Genomic DNA, 25,018 nt, shown 5'->3' with positions numbered 1-25,018 from the left:
GGATGACTTGAGAGGAATCTTCATGATCTGAAGGTCCAGTCTTCACTAAACTTCGTAGAAAGTGAAAGCAGTCTTTTTCTTGATTAGACCTGAAGACGAGAGAGCATTAGCTGTGTTTGCAGAATTTGATTCCTTATCCTTATCTACCTATATAGTAAAAGCGCGAATGGGGTTGTCAAGTGTGGTGGTTTTGTGCTAACGTGGCTCGCTTTTATTGGCTGAAATTTGGTCGTCAATCGCGTGGGACTTGTGTGCTCTTGCTGGGAAGTGTAATTCTTCTTCTCTTGCTTTTGTCCGAGAGAAGAAGAAGAAGGACCTTCGGTTTTTTGGCTGAGATTTGGTCGTCAATCGCGTGGGCCTCGTGTGCTCTTGCTGGGAAGTGTAATTCTTCTTGTCTTGCTTTTGTCCGAGAGAGAAGAAGAAGGACCTTCGGTTTTGACAATAAACGTTGCCAGCTGAGTGAGATTGGCGGCTGGTGATGGATTGATTGATGATAGCTGTTTGGTGATGGGCTCAATGTGGTTGGTGTGATTTGACGATACTGCCCTTCCTTTAGAATCAGATGCACCGTTGCATCTTACTGAGTTTCTTCCTTCTCTTTGCGCTTTGGTGAGAAAGAAACTTCAGCTCTGCTCTATAGAGCTACCGAAAAAACACTTTTTCCTCTTTTCTTCTTTGATGATTGACAAGACCGGAAGCTCTTTGTTTGTCCGATGTATGCTGGGGTTCCTAACCTCCTAATTTCGCCTTTTCCAGCTTTCGTCATCATGCACCGCGGTAATTGTGCCTCATTTCCATTGCTCTTTTTTCCTTGCCCTTCAGTTGCTTGCTTTTTCATTCTGGGCTATTGCCTTCTTTCTTTCCCCCGCTTTTCCAAGCCTTTCTGAGAGCTGTTGTGTTGCTGCCTTCTTGCATAAGGTTTAATTCTGTTGTTATTGTTTGATTTTAGCTCATTCTGAGACCGTTGTGTGCATTGTCGTGGTTATTTGTTTTTTTTAGCGGCTAAATTTTATGCTCTCTTGAGTTGTTACTGTTTAATTGCCTCTTTGATTTGCTTTTCTCCTCATTTTGCTTCTTCCCTTTTCCCTCATTCGCCCTATTTAAATTTGGTTTTTTCTACCAGAACCTTTTCCCCTGCTTTTCCCCTGTTCCCCCTGTGAACACTTCTTGCATTGCTGTGCTTTCTTCGCGTTTTGCCCTGCTACTCTTACTGCGTGCAAGTTATCCTTCCCCGCCTTCTACCTATTTTTAAGCTCTTAGTGAGCATTCTGAAGCGTACCCCTCCCTCTCTTACATGAGGGATCTATTTTTGTGAGAAATGCTTGTAAGGATTACTGTTTCTGAAATACTTATTAAGAGGTTATCTTCCCCCCCCCTTCAGAAATGCTTGTAAAAATAAACCTACCATCCATCTTATTAAGAGCTTTCAGATTTAGCTGTAAGGAATGCTTGTTGTACCGCATTTTACTCTTTGGAATTGTATCTTCTTACCCTTTTTTCCTCTTGTTGGTTTATTGGATGCTGAAGCAGGTTCTGTCCTCTTCTTTGTTGCTCTGTTGTTGGCTGATAGAGGCTTAAGGTTAAGGTGACATTACTTATCCTCCCTTCCGTATGTGCTTTTACCTTGCTCCTCTCCAATAATCATTTGCTACGTGGTTTTATTGCTTCGCTTTTAAATGTTACCAGCTTGGCTCGAACTTTTATCTGCTTTTCCTTATGTGCTCTGTTCCATGCTCCTGTCTGAGGCCTGTGCTTTACCTTTGCTTCGCTCTTTTCCTTTTTAATAATTATACTTACTGAATTCCATCGTTCTGTGTAAGGACTGCACTTATCTTTCTTTTTTTATGTCTGCTGAGTTTCATTCTCCTGTGTAAGAGCTGCACTTTAGCTTTTCTTCCTCTATTTTTATGGGTCAATCTTGGTTGAACTTTGCCCTCCTTCTTACTTATTTAGTTACCGCTGTAGTCGTGTATTAGACGTGTGCGTTTGACTTTCTTTTCGCCTACTCAAGTGTGTACCAATCAGATGGATAGGAATGCTATGCGCCGCAAAAAATATGCAGAAATGCCGCCTCTGAAGAAAAAGGAACTTCTGCGCTCTCGGAGGCAAAATCGGGCCTCCAAGAAAGCTGGAAAAACTCCAGCTCCTCGTGTTCGCAAGGTCCCATTAGGATATGTGCAAACTGGTGTGTCATTCCCAAATGCTCATCATATGCCATGTCATACTGAGGATCCTACGGCTGCTCATTCTCAGTCGTTGGGAAATACACATGTTGTGTTTCCAGCTGATGATGACTTTGCGGTTAGAGAGGGATTAGATTTCATGTCGTGTCAGCCATCTGGTTCATTTACTGGTCATCCTATCCCCTCCTTTGGAACAGAACTCAGTGATGAACCAGGTAGAGGAAAACATAAGCACGTATTCTCCCTTCGGCCTGAAAATGAACAATCTGTGAACCTTTCACATCCTGAAGTTATGCTAGGCTTATTTCCTTTGGATTCATCTCTTAAGAACTCTGAACGATCGATTCCAAAAGAAAATGCTTCTGCGAGTCATTCTTTGTCTGCTGAAATCCCAGATTCTCCTTTAGAACAACCTTGCGAAGGTACTGTCTTGTCTTACCATATACCCTGTGTTTGCAAACCTCCTGGTCTGTTTCAGCCAGGCTATAAATGCTAAATAAACAACTTTATATCCTGGCCTTCCGGAAGCCTTCTTCCTTTGTTAGCCGGTGTTCCTTTAAGGGAATTAGGACTCTTTTGCCTACCTTATTCGGTTGTACAATTCGCAGATAACTTTCGTGCTCACACAGAGGAGGTGTCCAGGTGTGAACCAACATCTGGTCACTTGAAGAAAAAAACCAGAAAAGTAGCTCCTTCTTCTGATCCATCTATTGTTCGCTCCCGTTACAGAAAACGCAGCACCCCTAAATCTGTAAACAACTGCAACTCAGGTTTGGATTTGCTCCTGATTCTCTTTAACCGTTTGTTGCCTTCCATCCTGATTTATCCAGCTCACCAGTCATAATTAATAAACTCGTTCGTGTGCGCAATAAAACTGCAGCGAAAAAATGAGCTCGTGCACATTCAACCATGTCTCGCCTTGGCAATATTCCCGATGCATCTCTGGTTCTGCCTCGTGCTCCTAATTGTCAGCATTGTGGAGCAAAAAGGTTCCATTTGGAACCTCCTTCCTTTTGCTGTTCAGGAGGAGAGATCTCTATCGTTGCTCCTCCAATGCCTTACGATTTGAAACGTTTATTCATTGGCAACAATGAAGAGAGTGCTCACTTTAGAACCATTGTTCGCACTTATAACAACAACCTTGGCTTTACATCTTTTGCCGCAAAGTATGACTCTGAATTAACAAAGAACACAAAAGGTGTCTATACCTTCCGTGTTCAAGGTCAGGTTTACCACTTTCTTGATGGTCTTGTTCACTTAGGTGATCGACCATCTGGAATCCAATTATATTTTTTTGACACTGCTGAGGAATTAACAAAGAGGCTTCGTAACTCAGATAAACTACGCGAAAGCACTTTAAAATTGCTTATGCGCGTTCTTTCTGACAATCCTTATGCTCGGTTCTTTAAAGGCCTTAGGGATGTTCCACTCCTTGACAACCTGAACATTATCCTTAATTGTTATCCTTCACATGACCAGCGAGTATATAACCTTCCCTCAGCCTCGCAAGTAGCAGCTATATGGACTGAAAGTGAAGATCAGTCGTCCGATAGGCACGCTCATATTCAGGTTTATTCTCGCTCGGCTGGTAGCCATAGGATTCAACATTACTATGGCTGTTACGACCCTTTACAGTACCCTCTCCTTTTCCCTCGTGGTGAGTGTGGCTGGCACCATGGAATTAAAAGACTTTGCAAGAGGAAAAGAGGAGGGGACGCTTGTGAGGATGATATTAACATTGATCCAACTTCAGTTAACTCCTCATCGGAGTTAATCGATTTAGAACAAAGAGGCGAGCACATTTCTCTCTTCTTATAAACTGCTGAACCTACCCATTGCGTTACATTATCTAACCATGTACAACATCTTTTCCTTCTTTATAGCTGCTGACCGAGGAAAAACAGAGGAAGGTACTGTATCTGCTAGGGAGTACTACTGTTATAGGTTCCAAATAAGGGACGATGATGAGTCAATGCTGTTACACACTCTTAGGCTGCTACAGCAGTTTTCAGTTGATGCTTATGTCAAGATCGAAACATGTAGGCTTGACTTTCATAGGCATCGATAAAACAATATACATTCCGAAATTCTGCAAGGAGTTCTTGACAGTGTTTCTGTTGGCCAGATTGCTGCTTCTAAGGTTGGTCGTAAGGTCATTCTTCCAGTTTCCTTTATAGGTGGTCCCAGGGATATGAGGCGTCGTTACCTAGATGCGATGGCACTCGTACAAAAATATGAAAAATCAGACATTTTTCTTACAATGACGTGTAATCCAGCATGGAAAGAAATTCAAGAAAAATTGGAAATACCATGAAAAACCTCAGGATCGGCCAGACCTTCTTGCTAGAGTTTTTAAAGCCAAGTTTGAAATGCTTAAAGCAGAAATTCTGAATAAGCAGATCTTCGGCGAGGTTTCAGCGTGTGTTTACGTGATTGAATTTCAGAAACGCGGCTTTCCTCATGCCCATTTATTATTAATCTTAAAACCTGGTCATAAGCTGCTTAATCCAGAGTCGTACGACAAAGTAGTTTGTGCTGAGTTGCCCGACAAAGATAGATATCCTCACTTGTATTCTCTTGTTGTGAAACATATGATCCATGGTCCTTGCGGAGCCATGGATACATCTTGTCCTTGTATGAGAGATGGAACCTGCAAAAATCACTATCCAAAGAGCTTTTGTTCTCAGACGACTCATGGTGAGGATACCTATCCGTGTTATAGGAGAAGGGATGATGGCAAAAGAGTGAAGGTCCGTAGATTTACTCTTCATAATAGGTGGGTTGTGCCTTACAACCCTTACCTGCTTGCTTTATTTGATTGCCACATCAATGTCGAAATTTGTTCTACTCTTAAGCTTGTGAAGTACTTGTATAAGTATGTTTTCAAAGGACACGATCAAGTGAGCTTTAAGATTATTTCCTGTGCATCAGCGGATGCTATTGATGAAATATGAGACTTCCAGAAAGGTAGATGGGTTTCACCTCCAGAAGCTTTTTGGCGCATTTATGAATTTAAGCTGAGCGAAATGACCCCGGCAGTTTACACCCTTCAGATTCACCTTCCAGATCAGCAATTCATTTCCTTTGACAAGAACTCTGACTTGCTGCAATTACTGAGTAAAATTGACTTTTCTAAGACAATGTTAACTCAGTTTTTTCGCATGAACAGAACCAATCCCAGAGCACAGAATCTGAAATGCTTGTACAGAAATTTTCCTGAGCATTTTGTTTGGTCTGGTAAATACAAAGAGTGGACTGAAAGAAAGCGTCGAAAGGTGATTGGTCGTATGGTCACTGTTAGTCCAAAGGAAGGAGAAAGATATTATTTGAGGTTGCTTTTGACACACATTGCTGGCCCGACCTCTTTTGAAGACCTTTTGACTGTTAATGCACAGAAATTAGATTCTTTTAGAGAAGCTGCTTTAGCTCTTGGCCTTCTACAATCCGATGCGTATATAGAGGAGACACTTCAGGAAGCGATAGCATTTCAAATGCCATCTTCATTGAGGCTATTGTTTGCCACTCTCCTTGTGTACTGTTCTCCAACAAATCCTAATCGCTTTGGGAAAAATTTGAACATGAGCTTTCTGCTGACTATCATCACCAGTAGCCACTCCATGGCTTTTCTTCACCTGAAATTAGACGGAAAGTTTTGCAAGATATTAACAGTTCACTTGAACAAATGGGGAAAACCATTACTGATTTCCACTTTGTCTCTGACGATTTTACATGCGATTATACTGAACGGTTAACAAAGGAGATTCAAAGTGAGAGAAGCTTAGCAGTGACACCTAAGGATCTGCTTTTGCCTCAGATGCTAAATTCTGAGCAAAAACATGCCTATGATCTAATCCTAGCAGCATGTTTTTCCTTAGAAGGCCAGGCTTTTTTCGTTGATGGCCCCGGCGGCACCGGTAAAACGTTCCTGTATCGGTCGCTTCTCGCGACCTTACGGTCACAGAACCATGTTGCAATTGCAGTGACAACATCTGGAATTGCAGCATCAATCCTTCCTGGTGGAAGGACAGCTCACTCGAGATTCAAGATACCGCTTGATTTCTCGAAAGGTAAGAGTTGCCAGCTTAGTAAGCAAAGTTCTGCTGCAAAGCTCATTTCAGAATCTAAGCTTATTTTGTGGGATGAGGCTTCAATGGCTAAGCGGGACACAATTGAAGCCTTCGATGAATTGCTGAAGGATTTAATGGACTCAGATTTACCTTTTGGAGGAAAGGTAATAGTTTTTTGAGGAGATTTTCGACAGACTCTGCCTGTGATTAAACAAGCAACTAAACAAGTTCTCATCCAGTCGACCTTTCCCATTTCTCCTCTGTGGCCTAAACTGCACAAAATCCGACTCACACAAAATATGCGAGCTATGTTTGATCCTGAATTTTCACGATTCCTTCTAAGAGTAGGAGAGGGAAGAGAGCCTGTTGATGATGAGGGCGAAATAACTTTATCATCAGATATAGTTATTCCTTATTACGATAAAGAGAAGTCCTTAAACAGGTTAGCTGGGTACATACAATCAAATTTAGTTTTTGTTTAGCAGCTATTCCTCCTGCTTCCCATTATCAATGCAGCTTCTTTTACACAGGTTACTAGAAAGTGTCTTTCCAGATTTGAACACCTATTTGCAAGATCATTATAACCTAATAAATAGGTGTATCCTTGCGCCTAAAAATAGCCCAGTTGATGAGCTCAATGAAATAATGATTAGGAGATTTCCTGGAAGCCTTCAAACTTATATTAGCTCCGACAAGACTGTTGATCAGCGACACCAAGGTGATTACGAGGACTTCCTCAATTCTCAGAATCCTAAAGGTCTTCATCCTCATAAGTTGCTGTTGAAGGAAAACTGTCCACTGATGCTTCTAAGAAATCTAAATCTAGCTAAAGGCCTTTGCAATGGCACAAGGTTAATATGTAGGGAACTTGGCCAGCACACAATTTCTGTTGAGATTGTTTTTGGCCATCATCGAGGAAAAAGAGTTTTCATTCCAAGGATACCTCTTCAGACGCCTAACAATGACAAAAATGGGATTCCATTCATAAGAACACAATTTCCTGTCCGCCTTTGCTTCGCTTTAACTATCAATAAATCGCAAGGCCAAACTCTTGACTACGTCGGCATCTATCTACGGGAACCAGTTTTTTCTCATGGCCAGCTGTATGTTGCTCTGTCCAGAGCCAAGACCGCTGCCAAAGTTAAAGTTCTTCTTGTTCCTGGAACATTTGATGACACAAAAGTAGATTGCAAAACTCGAAATGTTGTCTTTGATGAAATTTTTAGATTAGCTCAAGCCTAAACCATTTTCTGCTTGGTTTATCCTAAAGTAAGCTCGCCATACAGATTTTTCGGTGTTGGATTACTGTGTTTTTTTTATCTTTTAGTTCCTGTTCGTTTATCCATCAACCTATGTTTTTGTAGGATGGCTAACTTGCTGCCAATGCGAGATATCATGCCTCACATGAAAAATTGGAGCTGCATCGTCACTGTTCAAGAAAAGCAACAGATCACAGGGTCAATGGGAACGCCAACAAGAAAGCAGAAATTTGTTTTCTATGATTCAGAGGTTAGTTGAAGCCAGTGCTCAAGTTTAGATTCTAGCATTTAAGTGCACTATTGTTTTGATTTCTTTATGCTGCATTAACTTCACCTCTTTACGTAGGGATCAAGAGTCAAAGGAATCATCTTCAATGATGACATTCCTAGAATGAGCAGCATTTTGCAGGTCTATAAAAAATATAAAATATCCAATGCTGAGGTCAGAACCATACCACCAAATTTCCAGACATCTGAGCTCACCGTTCAATGGGTTATCAGCACCAAGACTGTCATTGACGAAATTGCTGATGATGATGAAGTCATGCCTGTAAAATTCTGGTATTCAAAGTTTACTGACTTAGTTCAATACATGGATGACAGAACTAAATCAGTGGGTAAGTCTTTCAATGCTTTGCTCTTAATATGTTTACGTTCTGGCCAAAGTTTTTCATAATCCCATTCTCTGTATTGTTCATAGACGTGCTGGGAGTTGTGATTAGTGCGCTTGAGAAGAAAACTGTTACCAAAAACTCAAAGCAATCAGATGTTCAGAAATTTGTCCTTCTTAATGAACAGTAAGAGCTTCAATTCTCAGTTTATGCAAAACTTCACACTACCTTTATTTCTTTTTCTCTGCAACCATTTTTTCCAGTTTGTAACTGTTAACTATTATCACGAGCACAGATCGCAGACGGTACTCCTGTCTCTGTGGGATAGTTTTCTGGCTAATGAAGGACAAGAAATACTATCTAAACTTCACAGCTATCCTGTCATCATTGCTCGCAGAGTTAGAGTGAACAACTATAATGGTCTGTTCCAATTTTAGCTTTTAACGTTTTTACTGTTTAGCCTTTTCTACCTGCCTACAACACCTGTAAAGAAATGTGTACTTTACTTTCGTCGTACAGGAGTCGCACTTGGTACTTGGTTTGATTCAGCAATTCTTGTTGATCCACCTATACAAGAGGCAAGAGAACTCAAGAACTGGTGCGATATATTTCAAATCATCGACCTCTATACAGTTTAGCTCTAAATTCTGTCCCCACTTTCAGTCTTAATACTTTTTATGTCTCCTTTCACCCAGGGCATTAAGGAACACTAAGTTGCTTAAAGAAGCTGCCGAAAAAAAGGACTATATTGAATATAATCCACAGCTGTCATTAAAATCAGATCAAAAAACTACCTGGATTTGTAACATAACTTCGTCACAAAAGGTTTGGAACTCAAACATCTTGCCCTGTTTTCATGCTCTTTTCATGTGCAATCGTCTTTTTTTACTCATGCTTGCTCGTCTTTAAGACTATATGGGTGAAGGTACAGTTCTCTTTTGAGCATATCTTCCAGAAATATTGGTACATGAGCTATAAGAACTGTTGCCGAGCTACAGCAGCAGCCTATCAAGTTGAGTTTACCTGTAATTCGTGCAAAGAGAAACATCCTGCAGTACCTAGGTGCTAAAAAATATACCTGTAATGTATTGGTTTGTATTTGCTGCTATCTAATGCTGTTTCACATAAAAAAATATGAATTGCTGCATATTGTGTGCCTATTTTTAGATGCCGCTTTGATGTTGATTTGATCGATAGCACCGGCATGATACCAGCTTCAATATTTGGCGAATTAGCAGAGAACTTACTCACGTTTAGTGCGCTGGAAGCAATGCAACACTTTAATGAGGTTCTTGCTCCCTAAATCTTGATGATAAAGGTATTCTATACTTTTTATTCTGACTTTTCGTTCCCTTAACAGAATGTTGCACTTCCCCTCGAGTTTGTCCACAAGGAGCTCAGTTCAAAGACGTTTCTGCTTCACATCAAACCTGTGCAAACGCAGCTGGCAGACGCAAGGCAGCGCTACACAATTATATACTACTCTGAAATCAATGATGATGCCAATTCTGCACAGTTAACAAGTGAAGCGAAAGATGCCCCTCCTTTTCCTAGCAAAGAATCTGACACTATACAGGTCGGGACTCCAGGTAACTCACAAGCACTACACAATTTAGCTTCCTGCATTTATATTTTACTTCAACTGAATCATGTGACATATCAAACAAATATGGTCGCAGGAGAGAGTAGCGCTCGTTCAAAAGTTTGTGTTTGCCTTTCTGAAAGGTTTGATGAACCGCAGACCACTGAAGCTAAAGAAGATGAAAATGCAGAATGCAGCTCTAGCAAAAAGCAAAGAATCAACTAACTTGTTACTGTTGCCCCTTTTATCGACCAAATCTGTGCTTTCTATGCCTACCATGCTATCCTATATTTTTGCAAGGTTGCTTTTGTCTTCCTCGAAGAGTCATTGATGTATTAATTAAAGATGTCTTTTGTTCATCAATGCCCCTTAAACTGCTTTTGATGTTAAACATTTTACGTTAACTGATAATCTGCAATCAGCACCAGTTATGTATTTTGAATTGATGTTTTACAGCTGTTATGTACTGTCCACAGGGTCCTTTGAATTCACCTTCTACTCTATTTAGCTTATTAACTGACCTTGTGGTGAATGTACTATCTGTTATGCGCCAGCTTTTACTGAATGCTTTTATCAAAGCTATTCAAATTTTCTCCTTCTCATAAATCTCTTATTAAATATCGCACCTACTATTGTCAGCTCCACTCACTCTGCTCAGCAGCTCAGACTTATTATATCTATTAGCCTTAAATTGTGTAGTTGTGCAGCCTTCAGTTCCTTTGCAGAAACTCTACTTTCTTCGCCACCATAACTGTGTTATACAATAGATATTACCCTGCTCTGCATTCACTTCTTAGCTGTGACCTTACCAGTCACTTCTTTTAATATTAACCTGTTCTACTTCTTTGATGTGACGAAACATTGAACCACTCAGCTATGAGAAGAACTAGAGCCAGCCTGGCCATAAACAAATTTACTAAAAAAACTCTGTTACCCATTCATTATTTATATATAGCTACTTCTTGAATAGCTCATACATCCCAAACAAAACACTTCAAGTTAACCTTTCTACTTACTTCCCTCAGATTATCCCTAAGGTTCACTTGTTCCCTTTGCCTTCATATGACTGCATCTTTGCCACTTTTTTTAAATTAGCTTCCCCGATCACAACAATGGCAGAAGGTCCATCTACCTATGGACTAACAAATAGCAGCTCAATGGCCTGTTGTTTTCTACAGAAATGCAATCATAGAGGAGAGGTCTAATTTTCTTCTATGCGATAGAAATTACTTGTTAGCAATGTGCAGTGTAGATATATATGTTCTTTTGACATTTCCTATTTTTATCTCCTAAAATGCAGATTCTACCTGCTCAATTCAAGGTATTACTTACTCAGCACCAGCATAATACAATTATTCTCAGGCACGGAACTTATAAATGGCCTGTTGTAGTCGGTGATCGTTCATTTCAAGAAGGCTGGGATGAATATTACCATGAAAATATTGCAAACAAACATGATATGTTGCTTCTACGACATGCCGGCGATCTCATCTTTGATGTCATACACTTTTCCGAGCTGCAAGAACAGGTTTACCTATCTTGGACAGTCCCATTACCAAATTTATTGCAGGCTGTTGGTGCTCATGCACAAGGTCAGTTTATGCCAACCTTTATATCATGCAGTTAGTTGTAGTAAAATCTTCTCTAATTTATTATCTGCTAAATAACTTCAGATAGTGCCGCTTCTATAAAAATTCAGCGGTTAGTTGCTTCATCAATAAACCCAGCTTTAACCCAAAATCTCGTTGATTCAGTTTGCTTATATCAAACCTTCAATACAGCAGCCCCAAACACATTGGTAACCTATCTATACACTGTTTCTTTTTCCATCTCTTACTGCATTACTTTAAACCAAAGCTATATATTATGTTCTCGGATCTGACTTTCATTCTTTTTGTATCAGAAAATTCCAAGATTCGTCGATCGCTTTGTTAATGAACAAAGAACTCCAACACTTCTTATTAGAACTGGAGAGAAAATTACATCAATAGGTGTAAAAGGGAAAAAGCTAAAAACAAATTGGAGAAGCTTCGTTCTTCAACATCAGTTACAACACAATGAAGTCCTTGTCTTCATTCCAGAATCATCAACTACCTTCACGCTTGCAGTCTTTGACGATAATGGAGTCGAGAGAGTCTTTCCATGGTCTTGCACCTTCAAAATTTATTCTAATTGTCCTGCTTGTACCTAACTTCTGCAGTATGTTTTCTCTGTAACCGAAGTTCCCTCTTACCTTCAACCTCTCCATCGCATATGTTTCAGTTTTTTATTTCGTTGAACCGCATTCTTCATTCCTGCTAAATATAACTGCATTGCAATGAAATTAAACATGTAGCAAATATATTATAAATGCCTAACATCTATTATGGGCTTCAATTTTATTCACCAAAATTGTTTTCTTTTCGATCTTTTCCTTAACGCCGTGTTAAATGCAAACCTTTATTTACTCACATTTTCCTACAACATCGCTTATTTAAAAATTTAATCATTTCGTAACCAAAGAACTTAAATACACCCCATGCGATTTGTGATATCTTCACTTGAAAATTGGGCATTTTCTGGGCAACATGAAACTAACACCGCGCATGGCGCGGTGAACCCCTCCTAGTATTATATAAGAATGAATCTAGGCCTTGAATTTCAACAGCAAGAATGGGGCTTTTTTAGAAATGTGAGAGTTTTTGAAGTGCAATTAGAGTATTAAATATGAGTCTTTATAACTAATTTAGTTTTGTTGTAATTACTTGGATGTCCTTTTAAACACTTAAAGCTTGGGGTAAGTTTGATATGTGACATTGTTTGATATCCGATTAAACATTGGGTATAACTGAATTCAGCTTGTATTTTAGTGAAATTACATAAAAGCCCTTCTAATCATTTAATTGTATTAACATCTAAGTCTTTTAATTTCTTAAAGCCTTTTTCATCAGTTATTTGCAAAGTTATGATATATAGATGTTAAGACACAATTAATGTCAATTAGTAGAGAAGTCTGGTTTCTTGGCCGTTATCATAGTAACCCCCATCCATTCAAATTCATTTCATTTGCTTATAGGTTTTGTTCTGCCACAGTCATGCAGCATATTGAATTCGGATGTTGTTACATTAGTTACTCTTCTTCCAACACCTTTTTCAATAGGTATGTTTTCTTTAACTAATCTACTTTTTGGTTGTAAAAAATTTGTAATTTTGCAAGTTGTATGTGCAATAATTTTTTAGTATTTTAATTTAATTGCCCATGTTAGACAAGCTTAATAAGGAAGAGACCACATTTGTTAATTGTTATTTATGGTTTAAAATAAGTTTATCATCATAAATTTTCCCATCTATAAATTGCATCTACTTCTTTTGTTGTTTTAACTATTAGTTAGGGTAATTTTCAAATCGTTTGCTACTTTATTGACAATTCCATTTAGACAATTTTTCACTTCATCTGATTTGCCAATATGTTTAACTATCTACTTAAAACTATTTGGCTACAAATCTAAAGTATGTACCTCATTACTTTTAATTGTTTTTCTTAAATTGAGTGGATTAAGATGCTTTAGTACTTTTTTTAGGTAATTATTCCTCTAAATTAGCATGTTAGTTGTTGTATATCTTTGCAACTAACACAAAACTGATATTTCGTGATTGTAACCCCTATCGAGAAGGAGATACTTTGCTATATATCCTAAATCATACAATAAATTATAATTAATTGCTTGCTCAATGTGAAGGCCTCGTGATGATATATGTCATTGGAATCAATATAAATTCAAGAATTTGGCTTGCAAGAACCGAAATCCTACTAGCAATGATTTCTTCAAGTATGCTAATTGTTCAAATCTCACTTATATGACAAGATAATGTGGTGGATTGCCCTCATAGCAAGATCAAATCCAAACTAAATAACAAATGTTAATAGGTCTTTTATTATACAAGGTTAGATGCAAAGTAGTTGATCGTATCTTATAATTATGTTTTATTGCATATTGTATTTTTTAACTCAATATGTAACTTATGATTTTTTTTAATTTAATATCACATAATAAAATTGTCATACTTCAATTCTTATACTAGAAAATGCCAAATAATAATTATTAACCATCTTTAATTTTAGGCACTAAACTCCCACACGTTGCGTGGGCTTTTCCCCCCAAGTATTACTATATAAAAAGCATGATAAGTCTTTAATACGGGTGTAAGGAAAAACTAATCATAGTTTTTATGATACCTATATTCTCCTTTACACTAATAAATGGATGGATTACATTGCATTTCCTTAATAATAATTAATAAGAATTATGCTAATGGTTACAAATAAACATTCCTTGTATTATTGTGATTTTGGTGAATTAAACCAGAACAAAAATAACCAATTCATTGCATTTCATCAATAATTACTATCAATTATGCCAACAATTACAAGAATGAAAAACATTCCCTTGATTTATAGTGAATTAAATCGAAAAAAGAAGAACAAATTTTATTTATAAATTATAAAAATTATGGTGAATCTTAGTGGTTAATAGTATAAGCAAATAATGATGTTAGTTTTTGTGATGCCAAAATTACATTCCTCTCTAATAAATGGACAAATTGCTTTCATTTTATCATTAATAAATAATATCAAACATGCTAGCAGTTACAAAATGAAAGATTCCTTACTTTTTTATTTACCAAAAGAAAGAAGAACAAATTTTATTTACAAAATCCAAGTTAAAAAGTACTTCAAACATGAAACAAAACATAACAAATTGGTACGATGAATCTCTTAAAAAGTACCATGAATCTTTTATTTTTTGGATACAAGTGAATTAAACCTTAAGAGTACCTTTTTTAATATTCATATATTAGTATTGAGTAAAAAAAAAAAGTTTAATACAAAATATAATTGAAAATGGAGTGCCAAGGTAGGCAAAGAGTTTTATGTTGGGAATTTATTTATTTAGATTGCAATAAAGATTAAATCTAATGAACTTTATCAATCATATTCTTATAACAGCTAACATTATTAAACTACAATTAATGAATATTATATTCATCAATGCCAATCATAATAATAATTAAAAAGTTGAAACATCCCTTTGAGTTATCGTGAATTAAGCCAAGAAATATTTTTTTTTATAAAATATCAATTTCAATGAGTACTTGAAAGGTGAATAAAAATATATCCAAGTTGAGTTTGACTATTATATAATAAATAATCTCAACATCTTGCAATTTTTCATCATATAAACTCTATAATCATAAAACATATCATTAGTAAGAAATACAAACAAGTTTCACCAAATCAAAATATTTCTCTTCAAAGTTAAGCTATTTAAATTTGAACAATGGAATTTCAATATATTTAGATACTGTTATAATAGCACTATATATCATTTTACAATCCACCTTTAGCAAAAAAAAAATAATTATTAGAAAATCTCACTAAAACTAATAAACAATTCATAGAATGATTTAAAGGGGAGCAACAAATTATTCAAACTCAAATGGCATAAAAAAATTTAGGTCATCTAAATTTAATTAAAAAACAAAAATATTGATATTGTTACAAAATAAAAGTGCTCTTGGAACAAAGAATGATTTATTGCTTGTGCATTTGTATTGGTTGGGGCAAACTAAGTTCAGAAAAAATATAAAATAATATAAATATTAAATATCATATATTATTTTGTCTCAATTACATTTATTCCTTCAAAATAATTGATTTTCTAAAAATTTTAAAGGAACAAAATCTAAAAGCATCATATTCACGTGCTCCATTACTAGTCTGTAAAATTTTACTCTTTGGAAAATTTTATTACTATAATAAGTTTTATGCTAATGACATATTTGAGACAAAAAGGTAATTGAGAAACATGTTTAGAAATTATCTCAGAAATGGCTGATGCTCGAGGTCTATCAGACACCATATCAACTGCTTATTGTAGCGCTGATGTTAATTGTAAAGCTTAAATAATTAGTTTATTCCACTTCATTGCAATAGTTACATGCATATTTTTCATGGACCGGCATTGGCAGAGGCAGTATAATTTTTCAGTATGGGAGGACATGCATATTCCACTTCATATTTTTTTAAACGTGCGTTGAAGTCAACAGCCTTATAGTTATTCACACTAGAGCTCTGTTCTGTGGAGTCGAAGGTTAAAGAAGAGAGGCCCCTTTGAGAATTCACCCTAAAATCTTCAAACAAGAAGATTTTACTTTTAAGGTTATTCAAACTTATACAGCTCTAATTCATGCACTGCTCTTATCTTGTTCGGGTGGTGGGCTACAAATTAGTACGTCCTGGGGAAACCTTAATTGTTTTTTGACTGGAGAAAACGTGAAATGTCAGGTCTATGATGAACTGGACGCGTAGTCATAGTTGTGGGCACAAAAAGAATTTTGACGAACTGTAGTCTTCCTCTGAATTTCAATTCCTAAAATCTTCTTTCTCCAATGGATATTCCTTCCAATACATAGTGACCATGATACAAAAATTTTGTTTAACGAAAAAAAGACAAAAAACACTAAATTACTTTTTAACCTCCTACAGTTGTCGCATTTTATCACACTATCCCCTTATTATTTTTGTATAGAAATTTTAAACTTTTGTTGACTAAATTAATTAGCTCCATCTGTTATTATTCTGTACGTTTGGGGCATCAAATAGAAATACCTTTCCTATAAAAGCGATTAGAGGTTTGATACAGGTCGTCCTTAGGCGTAGGTAAATGTCTTTGCTTTTTCTTTTTCTTCTTTTTTAAGGAAGGTCGAGGTAAATGTTTGATAAGTGACTTTGAAGCATTTTCATGATCAATAAATCCAGCCTTCGCCAAACGAACAGCTTGAGCAGAATTTATTTTTAACTCCCAAAATAAAATAAGAATACGTTCTTCACTGACTTGATGATGGCATGACAATGTTGAAGAAAATTAGACAATATTGTTCTCGAGATTTATATGTGGCATCAGGAAACAGGAACATTGTATTTGTGCTTACAAGCGTGAATTGACCCCAATGCATTTTGTTTAACTCAAGTTGTTTACGAACCTAAATCCTATTTTCAAAATAAACTGAAAACATGAAATCATATACCTTGTAGAAAAAAAATGGTGGCATCCAAAAAATGTATTTGTTACTATCTTTGTACCAATTTGACTAGATAATTGCGGCATTTCATCAACTAGTTGGGTTTAAAAAGTGATGCAATTTGTTGCTCATCATTTGCATACGTTGTTGCCCATGTAATAATAGACGGTAGAATCAAAATTAAAAGTTAAAATTTTACTTTTCAAGCTTTGGATTCTTTTTTCACGTACTTCAACTATCACCTGGCTCTACCTATAAGAAAAACCTCTTACAACTTTCTTTAAATAAGACCTCCTCCACACCTTTATAGAAACCGTTATGCTGATCATAAATTATCAAGCAAGAATGAAGAGACAAAAAACGTTTTTCAGTGCTCTACTTTTCTCCTTTATATTGCAACCTGAAGAAGTGATCGGTTTCACTTTCTTGGGAGATCATTTGTGCCGTCATGATGATGCTGTTGCACTGCTTCAATTCAAAGAAATGTTTAGCGTATCAACTTATGCTTCTCCATATTGTGGTGAATCGGGTCAGCATTCATATCCAAAGACAACACATTGGAAAGCAGATACAGATTGTTGCAATTGGGACGGCGTGATATGCCACAACCTCACAGGTCGTGTAATTGGGCTGGATCTGAGTTGCGGCCAGCTTCAATTCAAGGAGTTATCCAACCAAACACTACCCTTTTTCATCTTTCTCATCTCTGCCGCCTCAACCTTGCTTTTAACAATTTCATCGGTTCACGGATTTCAAACCGATTTGCCTCGCTAAAAAATTTGACCCACCTCAATCTCTCATATTCAAAATTCGAAGATGAAGTTGCTTTAGAAATATCACACCTATCTATTCTAATTTCACTTGATCTCTCCCACAATGAGTTTCTAAGATATGAACCTAGCAATTTTGAAGCGATGCTTCAAAACTTAACCCATTTAAGAGAGCTGTCACTTTCAAGAGTGGACATCTCATCCGAGTTGAGGGTGAATTTTTTTTCATCTTTGACGTATCTAGACCTTAGAGATACTAGAGCAAGAGGTAATCTACCGAGTAATGTTTTTCATCTGCCAAATATGCGAGTTCTCTTGTTACGTGGCAGCGAGAATCTTATTGTTAGTTTACCACAATTGAACTGCAGCATTTCAAATTCTCTGAGGCAGTTGAGCCTATCGCATACAAATTTCTCCGTTGCGTTGCCAGATTTAATTGGGTGCATAGGGTCCTTAAATTCTTTAGATCTAAGTTATTGTCAAATTTCTGGTGCCATTCCCGAATCAATTGGCAACCTTACACAGCTTACTGAATTATCTCTGGATTTTAACGATCTTCGAGGTAAAATTCCAGATAAATTTTCCATTTCACAAAAGATAAGCAGGCTGTTACTTAGTAACAATTTATTGTCCGGGAACATTCCGAACTCACTTCTCAACCTTATGCATCTTGAACAGTTAGATCTCTACGGTAATCAACTAAGCGGTTCAATTCCTCCGTCAATTTTTACCATTCCAACCCTATCTTACCTTGACCTTTCATTTAACCTTTTTACGGGGGTTGGGCAAGACTTGTTTGTGGACTCCAGTAAGCTTCAAAACAACGCTTTTAACAGAGAGGCACCACGGAACACTACAAACAATGTGAGCATTTCCTATCCAGATTTTGGGTCCTTGGGATTGTCTTCCTGCCAAATAAAGGAATTTCCAGAGTTTCTTAGAAATTCAGAGAGTTTAGAAGTTCTGGACCTCTCAAATAACATGATTCGCAGCAAAATTCCAATCTGGTTCATGTCTAAGACTTTGGATCAGTTGCTCTACTTGAACCTTTCACATAACTTTTTGACTGGTACCATAGACCAACTACCTGTCACTTCACGTCTGGTGTCTCTAGATGTGAGTTCCAACTCACTTCAGGGCCAAATGCCTCCTTCTATCTGTAACGCAAGTCATCATTGGGTTCTTGATTTGTCAAATAACAATTTGTCTGGCCCAATTCCTCAATGCTTGGGAAACTCCAGCCAGTATCTCGACACTATGGATTTGGGAAATAATAGGCTTTTTGGCACCATTCCCAGAACATTTTCAAAAGGCAACTCTCTGCGGTTTCTTATGCTGAATGACAACCAATTGCAAGGGCCAGTGCCACGATCTTTAGCACACTGTGAACATCTGGAACTCCTTGATTTAGGGAACAACAAGATAGGTGATAAATTTCCAGTTTGGTTGGAAATTCTTTCTAATCTAGAGGTCCTAATATTGAGATCTAATCGATTTCACGGAGCAATTGGCAATTGTCAGACGAAAAGTCCATTTCCGCTGTTGAGAATTATTGATGCATCCCACAACGAGCTCACTGGTGTTCTACCTAAGGAAATCCTCAACAACTTCACAGCTATGAAAAGTTCAAAGCATGACCAAAAGGGAGTTGAGTATATGGGAAGGGCTGCAATTCTTATCGGAAAAGGACATTATTACTTCCATTCTGTGAGTTTGGTTATCAAAGGGGTGGAGTATAGTCTTGAAAGAGTCCTAATAACTCGAACAGTGATTGACTTCTCAAGCAACAGATTCGAAGGACAAATTCCCGAGATTATTGGATCCCTTCATTCTCTTCAAACACTAACTCTCTCTCATAACAACTTCAGTGGCCCAATTCCTAAGGCATTAGGGGATTTGAGTATGCTTGAATCTCTGGACCTCTCATGGAACCGACTTGAAGGAACCATTCCTAGGGAGCTAGTGAATCTGGGTTTTCTTGAATTCTTAAACCTTTCGGAAAACGTCTAGTCGGACCCATTCCACGAGGAAGGCACTTTGATACATTTGGAGATGATTCATACAGAGGGAATTTGGACTTGTGTGGATTTCCGCTGGCCAAAGATTGTGGAGATACAGAGGCACCACCACCAGCCACGCCATGGGAAGCTGAACAACAATATGATGATTCTGAATTCTTTGATGGGTTCACTTGGAAAGCTGTTCTCCTGGGATATGGTTGTGGATTAGCGCTCGGATTAGTTATGGGAGGTCTCGTATTCTTGACTGGAAAACCAAGATGGTTTGTACTGATTGTCGAAGAGTCGTTCAACCTGCGAAGGCGACCGAGGAAATGGATCCACATAGGCACTTAAGAAGGGCAGTGCAATATTTACATAACTGTTAAGCAAAGCATTCTTTTTCTACCCCTATTATCCTTCTTCTTTATCTTTTCCTCAATCACAATAGCTTTCTGAATGACAAGTTTTTGGTATGGCTAATTTGAAAAATATGACTTGTAATGCCCAGGTCTAACCATGGAGTGGAAATAAGGAAAGATTTGGTTCATTTCCAGCTGTGTATTTTATGCTGTAAGTGACAGTGGTTGCTTGCGGCTGAATCTGTAGGTTTATAATTGTAAGCAAGAAGACATGTCAATGTAGCTCAACGGGACATAATTTTGTTATACCTAAAAGTTCGTCCTACTCCCTGCCAGTTATCTTTCACACATCAATTTCTTGCCAAACGGAGCGTTTAAATCGACTGATCCATTCTGGGTAACCAAAGTGGTCACACACTCACACAGTAGTGCGCTTCCAGTCGCTTCCAAGTACGGTTCTCCGAAGTTAGACAGCGAGTGTTTTGCTTGCTATAAAGCATATTTTATGTGTGCGCGCGTGTGTATATATATATACATATATATATTTTTTGGATAAAATATCATAATTTTATTAAAATATGTACCAATGACAAAAATTACATCATCAAATATATATAAATATCAAAAAAAAATCTAAAAAAAGAATAATCCAGATGTGAAGAACAATAAAAATTACATTATAAAATTTCATGTTTAAAAAATGAAACAAAACAATTGTAACTCCATGAATATCTATATATATAAACACACACACACAAACGTGGAAATAAGTTCTGAGAAATGTTTGTAAATTACAAGGCGCTTGGCGGTTGTTACTCATCCGGACCACGATTTGGGATGGGAAGGCCGCTGCCGGGCTACATCAACCTTCGATTCAACCTTTTTTTTTTTTTCTCTTGAAGTCAGGCATTCATCATTCACACCTACATTGTCGTAAATACTAATACTTACGTGATTTTAACCGCAACGTGAGAATTTTTGCCCTGAAAGTTGTGCATCTATGGCACGAGACTTGATAAACTTGGTTTACTCAATTTTTACATCAACAATTTTATTACAAGCTTAAAGTCGGTTAAATTATTTGATATTTTAAATTTTAAATTGCCATGAATGTGCCACTTCCTTTCCGCGTGTAAATTAAAGTTGATCATGCATTCAAACTTATCTAAGTTGATGTATATATATATTTACACTGATCCGAAAACAAACACTAGTTTGGAGTGGGAAGGGGGTATCTAACTTGTATATCATTTCTTTCTTCATTATTTGCGTCTTAAAATGTTGCCCATCCTTTTTCTTTTTTCATTATCCGCCTTAACCCATGTGTTGTATGATTTTGAATGGATTTGTTCTATTTCTAGAATATAATATTTGTAGAGCAATACATATTTCAAGCTCTTATACAAATGAGAATGATAAAGTAAGCCAAAACCAAGTTTCTTAACAAATATGAAGTGCTAATGACAATTGAATGCCATTATTAGACCACATAAAGTTCATCTCTTAAAAAAAAAAAAAAAAAAGAAATTCTTCGTTAATGGCGTAGTGTTTGGTTTATCTTCTGAATGATTTTAGGTTTGTAAATTCAGCTCATTTCTTGATTTATTTATTTTTCATTATTTGATCGTCTGCTATGGTTTATGTTTTCCCTCTCATTCTACATTCTTTTTTTTTTTTAATCTTTTTCTTTCTGTAATCCGTGCAAATGATTATTATGCATCTTGTCAGCTGTTTTTTTCCTCTTTAATTTAAAAACCACTAAAAAGTGACGGGGTTAGACATAAATTCCAGCCTGTTTATTGGAAATTTTCAAAAAGCACAAGATAAAGAGAAAATGAATCATAATTTTTAAAAAGTGCCTTGTCAGCTTGTTTGTACATGATCTGAGCAGAAGCGGATCTACAATGGGGGCACTGGAGGCACATGCCCCCAAATAACTCTACCATGATCTAACTTATTCTCAAAAGTCGCAGCATCTGAAGGGAAGGAACCAGCAAATTTACCTCTAGATGTGCCCCTATTATGACCCATGCAATTTTGCGAAATTTTTAATTATGCCCCATTATGTTGTTTAGAAGTAAATGTAAATATAATTAGCTAGTTTGTAACTTAATGGAATTGAAATGTTACAAAATTCCAAACAATGGCCCTTTTACGTCAGTAAAATAAATTTTATGAATTTTTTTAAAACAAAAAGTAAAAATTGACAAAAGTGGTCACACTACACTCACACCCACACACTAGTGCACTTCCAGTCGCTACCAAATGACAAAAGTGTGTGTCTTGCTGACTATAAAGCATATTTTATATGCGCGCGCGTGTATATATATATATATATATATATTTAGATAAAATATCATAATTTTATTAAAATATGCAACAATGACAAAAATTATATCATCAATGTACATGATCCAAGTATATAGTCTTCAAGACAATTTAAGTGTGTTTACATGAATCTAAGTATTTGAAGACATTTGTTAATAAAAAAAAAAAAAATTTGTGAAAAGCTCATTATCCGTATCTAATTTAGTGTCCTTTAGCTTTTACGCTTAACTTTCCGAAGCAAGCAACATTATTATCTCCAAAGACTCAAATCGACTAGATATAGTTATAAAGAATTCTAAATATTATTTTTTATTGGTCATTATTCATATAGTAACCGGAAAAATTTTAACTTCATTGCCATTAAAGTCTAAAGAAAATACAATGCCATTCTCTGCCTAACCAATATTATACGGATGTAGAAACCAATATTTTCTAAGGAAAATGGTTTTTTTTTTTTTCCTTGTGCAAAGAAATGTTAGAGATGCCAGTTGGGCGGGCCTTAGGACTTGGGCCTTTCATAAATGCTATCTACCAGATTCTAATTCAAACGATCACACAATTGTTAGTTGGGCCTTATGTTAAGCCTTGCAAGAACTCTAACAATGTTGAGCTGAAGTTGGACTCATAGGTCTTCCATGGAATCAATTTGGTTATTGCATTTAGAGGAAAATGATGCTAGATCTGGGAGGAAAATGATGCTAGCTCTGGGAGGAAACTGACTTAACACCTTTTTTTTTTTTTTTTTTTTTTTTTTTTTTTTTTTTTTGAAGAGTGAAGACATCACGATGACAAGTCTTGTTGTTACCTGCAAACACGTAACTAGTAATGCGTACTATGTTGATGCAAATTTAAATAAAAATTTTCAACTGAAGATGCAGATAAAAAAATCATTTGATAATTTCTTAATTTTCTTCTTTCAGTTCACTAATTAGAAAAAATCTACTAGTTGTTACAAAATTTGGATTTAATCACAGCTCCAGCATCCATTGCCAATTTCTGTGTGCAATTGAGAAGGACCGACAATGCTTGACTTGTCTAAAAATAAATCGCCCATGGAAATTGCAATTCCACAATACTTTGGAAACTTAAGTTCTCAACTTTGGGCGCTGAACTCGAAAAATAATGGTCTTACAACAAACAAATAAAATATCTATTGAGAAGTCTTGATTTGAATTGCAATTTCATCAAAGGTTCACTACTTAACACAATGATTGGCCAACTCTGAAGAAAATTGGAAGTCCCTGACGTCTCAAACATGCTTACCGAGGAGATATATTTCCAACATGGCTAACTCGAAAATCTTTCAGGTTCCAAGTCTCTAAAGTCCTAAAAGGTAAGGGTTTTTCGGACCTATTGGCACTTTCAAGGATCAACTTATGTTTGGAACATTTATAGGTCTCCCTAGCAACGAGTTCATTGATATCGTCCCTACATTACTTCTCAACAGCTTAAAAGCCGTAATCAGGCCAGGCCAATATCAATTTGAATGTAATATTGTAATTACATCACTTTGATGCTTAGAATTCTATCATAGATCATCTTGCGGGCCTAATTTTTAGAGTTTATATTTCCCAATAATTCTTCAACACACTACTTTATCATAGAGAATATCACAAATTTTTTGTATGCAAAGCATTCCAATTTAGACTCGCCAATGTGCCAAATCGTGCAAAAAATTTAACAATGTCGATTAGAAGTTGGACTGACAGGTCTTGCACGGAATTGCATGTATACAAAAATGTAATAGGATCTATCATTTTCTACACTAACTTATTATAAAAGGTGAAAGAAAGAACTTAAGTCTTTTCGGCCCAAAGAGAATATGTCGTCTTTAAGGTCTTTTGAACCAAAATTTTACTCTGTATCCCTAGCTGAATTTAACTATTAATGAATTACATTCACTTGGATTAGAGATTGTTGGGAAAAAGGTAGGATCCTTTGCCATCAATGAAAATTATGCTTAATCTACTATATGTTTGTTATCTAATTGATTATGTACTAGATATTTTACTACTTCATGAGTTATACGCAATACTAAATTTTAATATCTAGTTTGCTTCATTTTTTCCTCTTATGAACCCCTTTATTGCTCAATCATGCCAATAAATCCTTAGCTACAAACTTTTTTAGCAACTATCTAACATTTTGCATATAAAATTAGAGTACCATTCAAGAATATTTCAAACAATTGCTATGTTGTATTAATTACGTGTATATTTTTGGATTAAGAAATTTCATAGATCCATGAAAATTTCTGTGAAAATCAATTTAAGCATCACACTGCTCTTGTACAATTTCAGAAGCTTTTATGTCCGAAGTTCTTTGAAAAGGTCTCCAGAAATTAGGAGACAAATGAAAGAATGGTTTGGCACTATGCATAACATATAAATCTTTTCAGCTTTTAAGTTGCGTTTCTCAATTGCTACTTTATTATGGTCCTGATATGGACAAGAGCAACAAGAATATTCGTAGAAAGTCTTCATCAATTGTGTCATGGAAGTCTTGAAGGAACTTGGTCATCGACGAATTCCTGCAAGCACATAGGATTGATCGTAGTAATAATTTACCTGGTATATTTTAGGGTTGAATCCACAAGAACGAGTTAATTTTCTATTTTAATTATTTCAATAAAATAACAAAATTTAAATTCAAAATTTTGTACTTCCAAAATAAGCAATAAAAGAATAATCAATCAAATAGAGTAATAGTGAGAAAACAAATGACATGAGTCTAGGGTTTTAAGTTTTAATTCAGAATTTGAGTCAATTATCTAGTTAATTTTTTAACGAACCATGAA

At 36.3% G+C, this 25,018-nt stretch overlaps 5 protein-coding genes across 5 annotated transcripts; all 5 read left to right on the top strand.

The window, feature by feature from the left end:
• The first annotated feature begins 3,092 nt into the window (after nucleotides 1-3,092).
• Nucleotides 3,093-5,137, top strand: LOC113777237. Its single transcript, XM_027322273.1, has 4 exons — nucleotides 3,093-3,975; nucleotides 4,067-4,206; nucleotides 4,309-4,407; nucleotides 4,460-5,137. Exons 1-4 carry the CDS (start codon nucleotides 3,093-3,095, stop codon nucleotides 5,135-5,137), a joined length of 1,800 nt encoding a protein of 599 aa, XP_027178074.1.
• Nucleotides 5,138-5,209: 72 nt separating this feature from the next.
• Nucleotides 5,210-6,429, top strand: LOC113777236. Its single transcript, XM_027322272.1, has 2 exons — nucleotides 5,210-5,715; nucleotides 5,826-6,429. Exons 1-2 carry the CDS (start codon nucleotides 5,210-5,212, stop codon nucleotides 6,427-6,429), a joined length of 1,110 nt encoding a protein of 369 aa, XP_027178073.1.
• Nucleotides 6,430-6,549: 120 nt separating this feature from the next.
• On the top strand, nucleotides 6,550-7,492 carry LOC113777235 (ATP-dependent DNA helicase PIF1-like). Its single transcript, XM_027322271.1, has 2 exons — nucleotides 6,550-6,692; nucleotides 6,781-7,492. Exons 1-2 carry the CDS (start codon nucleotides 6,550-6,552, stop codon nucleotides 7,490-7,492), a joined length of 855 nt encoding a protein of 284 aa, XP_027178072.1.
• A 123-nt stretch (nucleotides 7,493-7,615) lies between these two features.
• On the top strand, nucleotides 7,616-9,927 carry LOC113777234 (replication factor A protein 1-like). The gene is made up of 10 exons (XM_027322269.1): nucleotides 7,616-7,759; nucleotides 7,856-8,126; nucleotides 8,210-8,306; nucleotides 8,416-8,540; nucleotides 8,640-8,718; nucleotides 8,816-8,945; nucleotides 9,046-9,182; nucleotides 9,288-9,408; nucleotides 9,481-9,709; nucleotides 9,800-9,927. Exons 1-10 carry the CDS (start codon nucleotides 7,616-7,618, stop codon nucleotides 9,925-9,927), a joined length of 1,461 nt encoding a protein of 486 aa, XP_027178070.1.
• A 7,751-nt stretch (nucleotides 9,928-17,678) lies between these two features.
• LOC113777233 (receptor-like protein 9DC3) lies at nucleotides 17,679-19,888 on the top strand. The gene is made up of 2 exons (XM_027322268.1): nucleotides 17,679-19,434; nucleotides 19,545-19,888. Exons 1-2 carry the CDS (start codon nucleotides 17,679-17,681, stop codon nucleotides 19,886-19,888), a joined length of 2,100 nt encoding a protein of 699 aa, XP_027178069.1.
• Nucleotides 19,889-25,018: the final 5,130 nt, after the last annotated feature.

Source organism: Coffea eugenioides, chromosome 7 (genome assembly GCF_003713205.1).
Source record: "Coffea eugenioides isolate CCC68of chromosome 7, Ceug_1.0, whole genome shotgun sequence".
In the NCBI taxonomy this organism is placed as follows: Eukaryota; Viridiplantae; Streptophyta; class Magnoliopsida; order Gentianales; family Rubiaceae; genus Coffea; species Coffea eugenioides.
Note: the sequence above shows the minus strand (reverse complement) of the source record. Positions and strands in the feature narration are given on the sequence as shown.

Coding starts and splice junctions, on each gene's coding strand:
- LOC113777237 (XM_027322273.1), top strand. CDS start 3,093: ATGTCTCGCCTTGGCAATATTCCCGATGCATCTCTGGTTCTGCCTCGT. Junction 3,976..4,066: donor AATCGATTTAGAACAAAGAG/GCGAGCACATTT, acceptor CCTTCTTTATAG/CTGCTGACCGAGGAAAAACA. Junction 4,408..4,459: donor ACCTAGATGCGATGGCACTC/GTACAAAAATAT, acceptor CGTGTAATCCAG/CATGGAAAGAAATTCAAGAA.
- LOC113777236 (XM_027322272.1), top strand. CDS start 5,210: ATGACCCCGGCAGTTTACACCCTTCAGATTCACCTTCCAGATCAGCAA. Junction 5,716..5,825: donor TTGTTTGCCACTCTCCTTGT/GTACTGTTCTCC, acceptor ACCTGAAATTAG/ACGGAAAGTTTTGCAAGATA.
- LOC113777235 (XM_027322271.1), top strand. CDS start 6,550: ATGCGAGCTATGTTTGATCCTGAATTTTCACGATTCCTTCTAAGAGTA. Junction 6,693..6,780: donor AAAGAGAAGTCCTTAAACAG/GTTAGCTGGGTA, acceptor TCTTTTACACAG/GTTACTAGAAAGTGTCTTTC.
- LOC113777234 (XM_027322269.1), top strand. CDS start 7,616: ATGGCTAACTTGCTGCCAATGCGAGATATCATGCCTCACATGAAAAAT. Junction 8,946..9,045: donor ACATAACTTCGTCACAAAAG/GTTTGGAACTCA, acceptor ATATGGGTGAAG/GTACAGTTCTCTTTTGAGCA. Junction 9,183..9,287: donor AAACATCCTGCAGTACCTAG/GTGCTAAAAAAT, acceptor GCCTATTTTTAG/ATGCCGCTTTGATGTTGATT.
- LOC113777233 (XM_027322268.1), top strand. CDS start 17,679: ATGCTTCAAAACTTAACCCATTTAAGAGAGCTGTCACTTTCAAGAGTG. Junction 19,435..19,544: donor TAAGGCATTAGGGGATTTGA/GTATGCTTGAAT, acceptor GAAAACGTCTAG/TCGGACCCATTCCACGAGGA.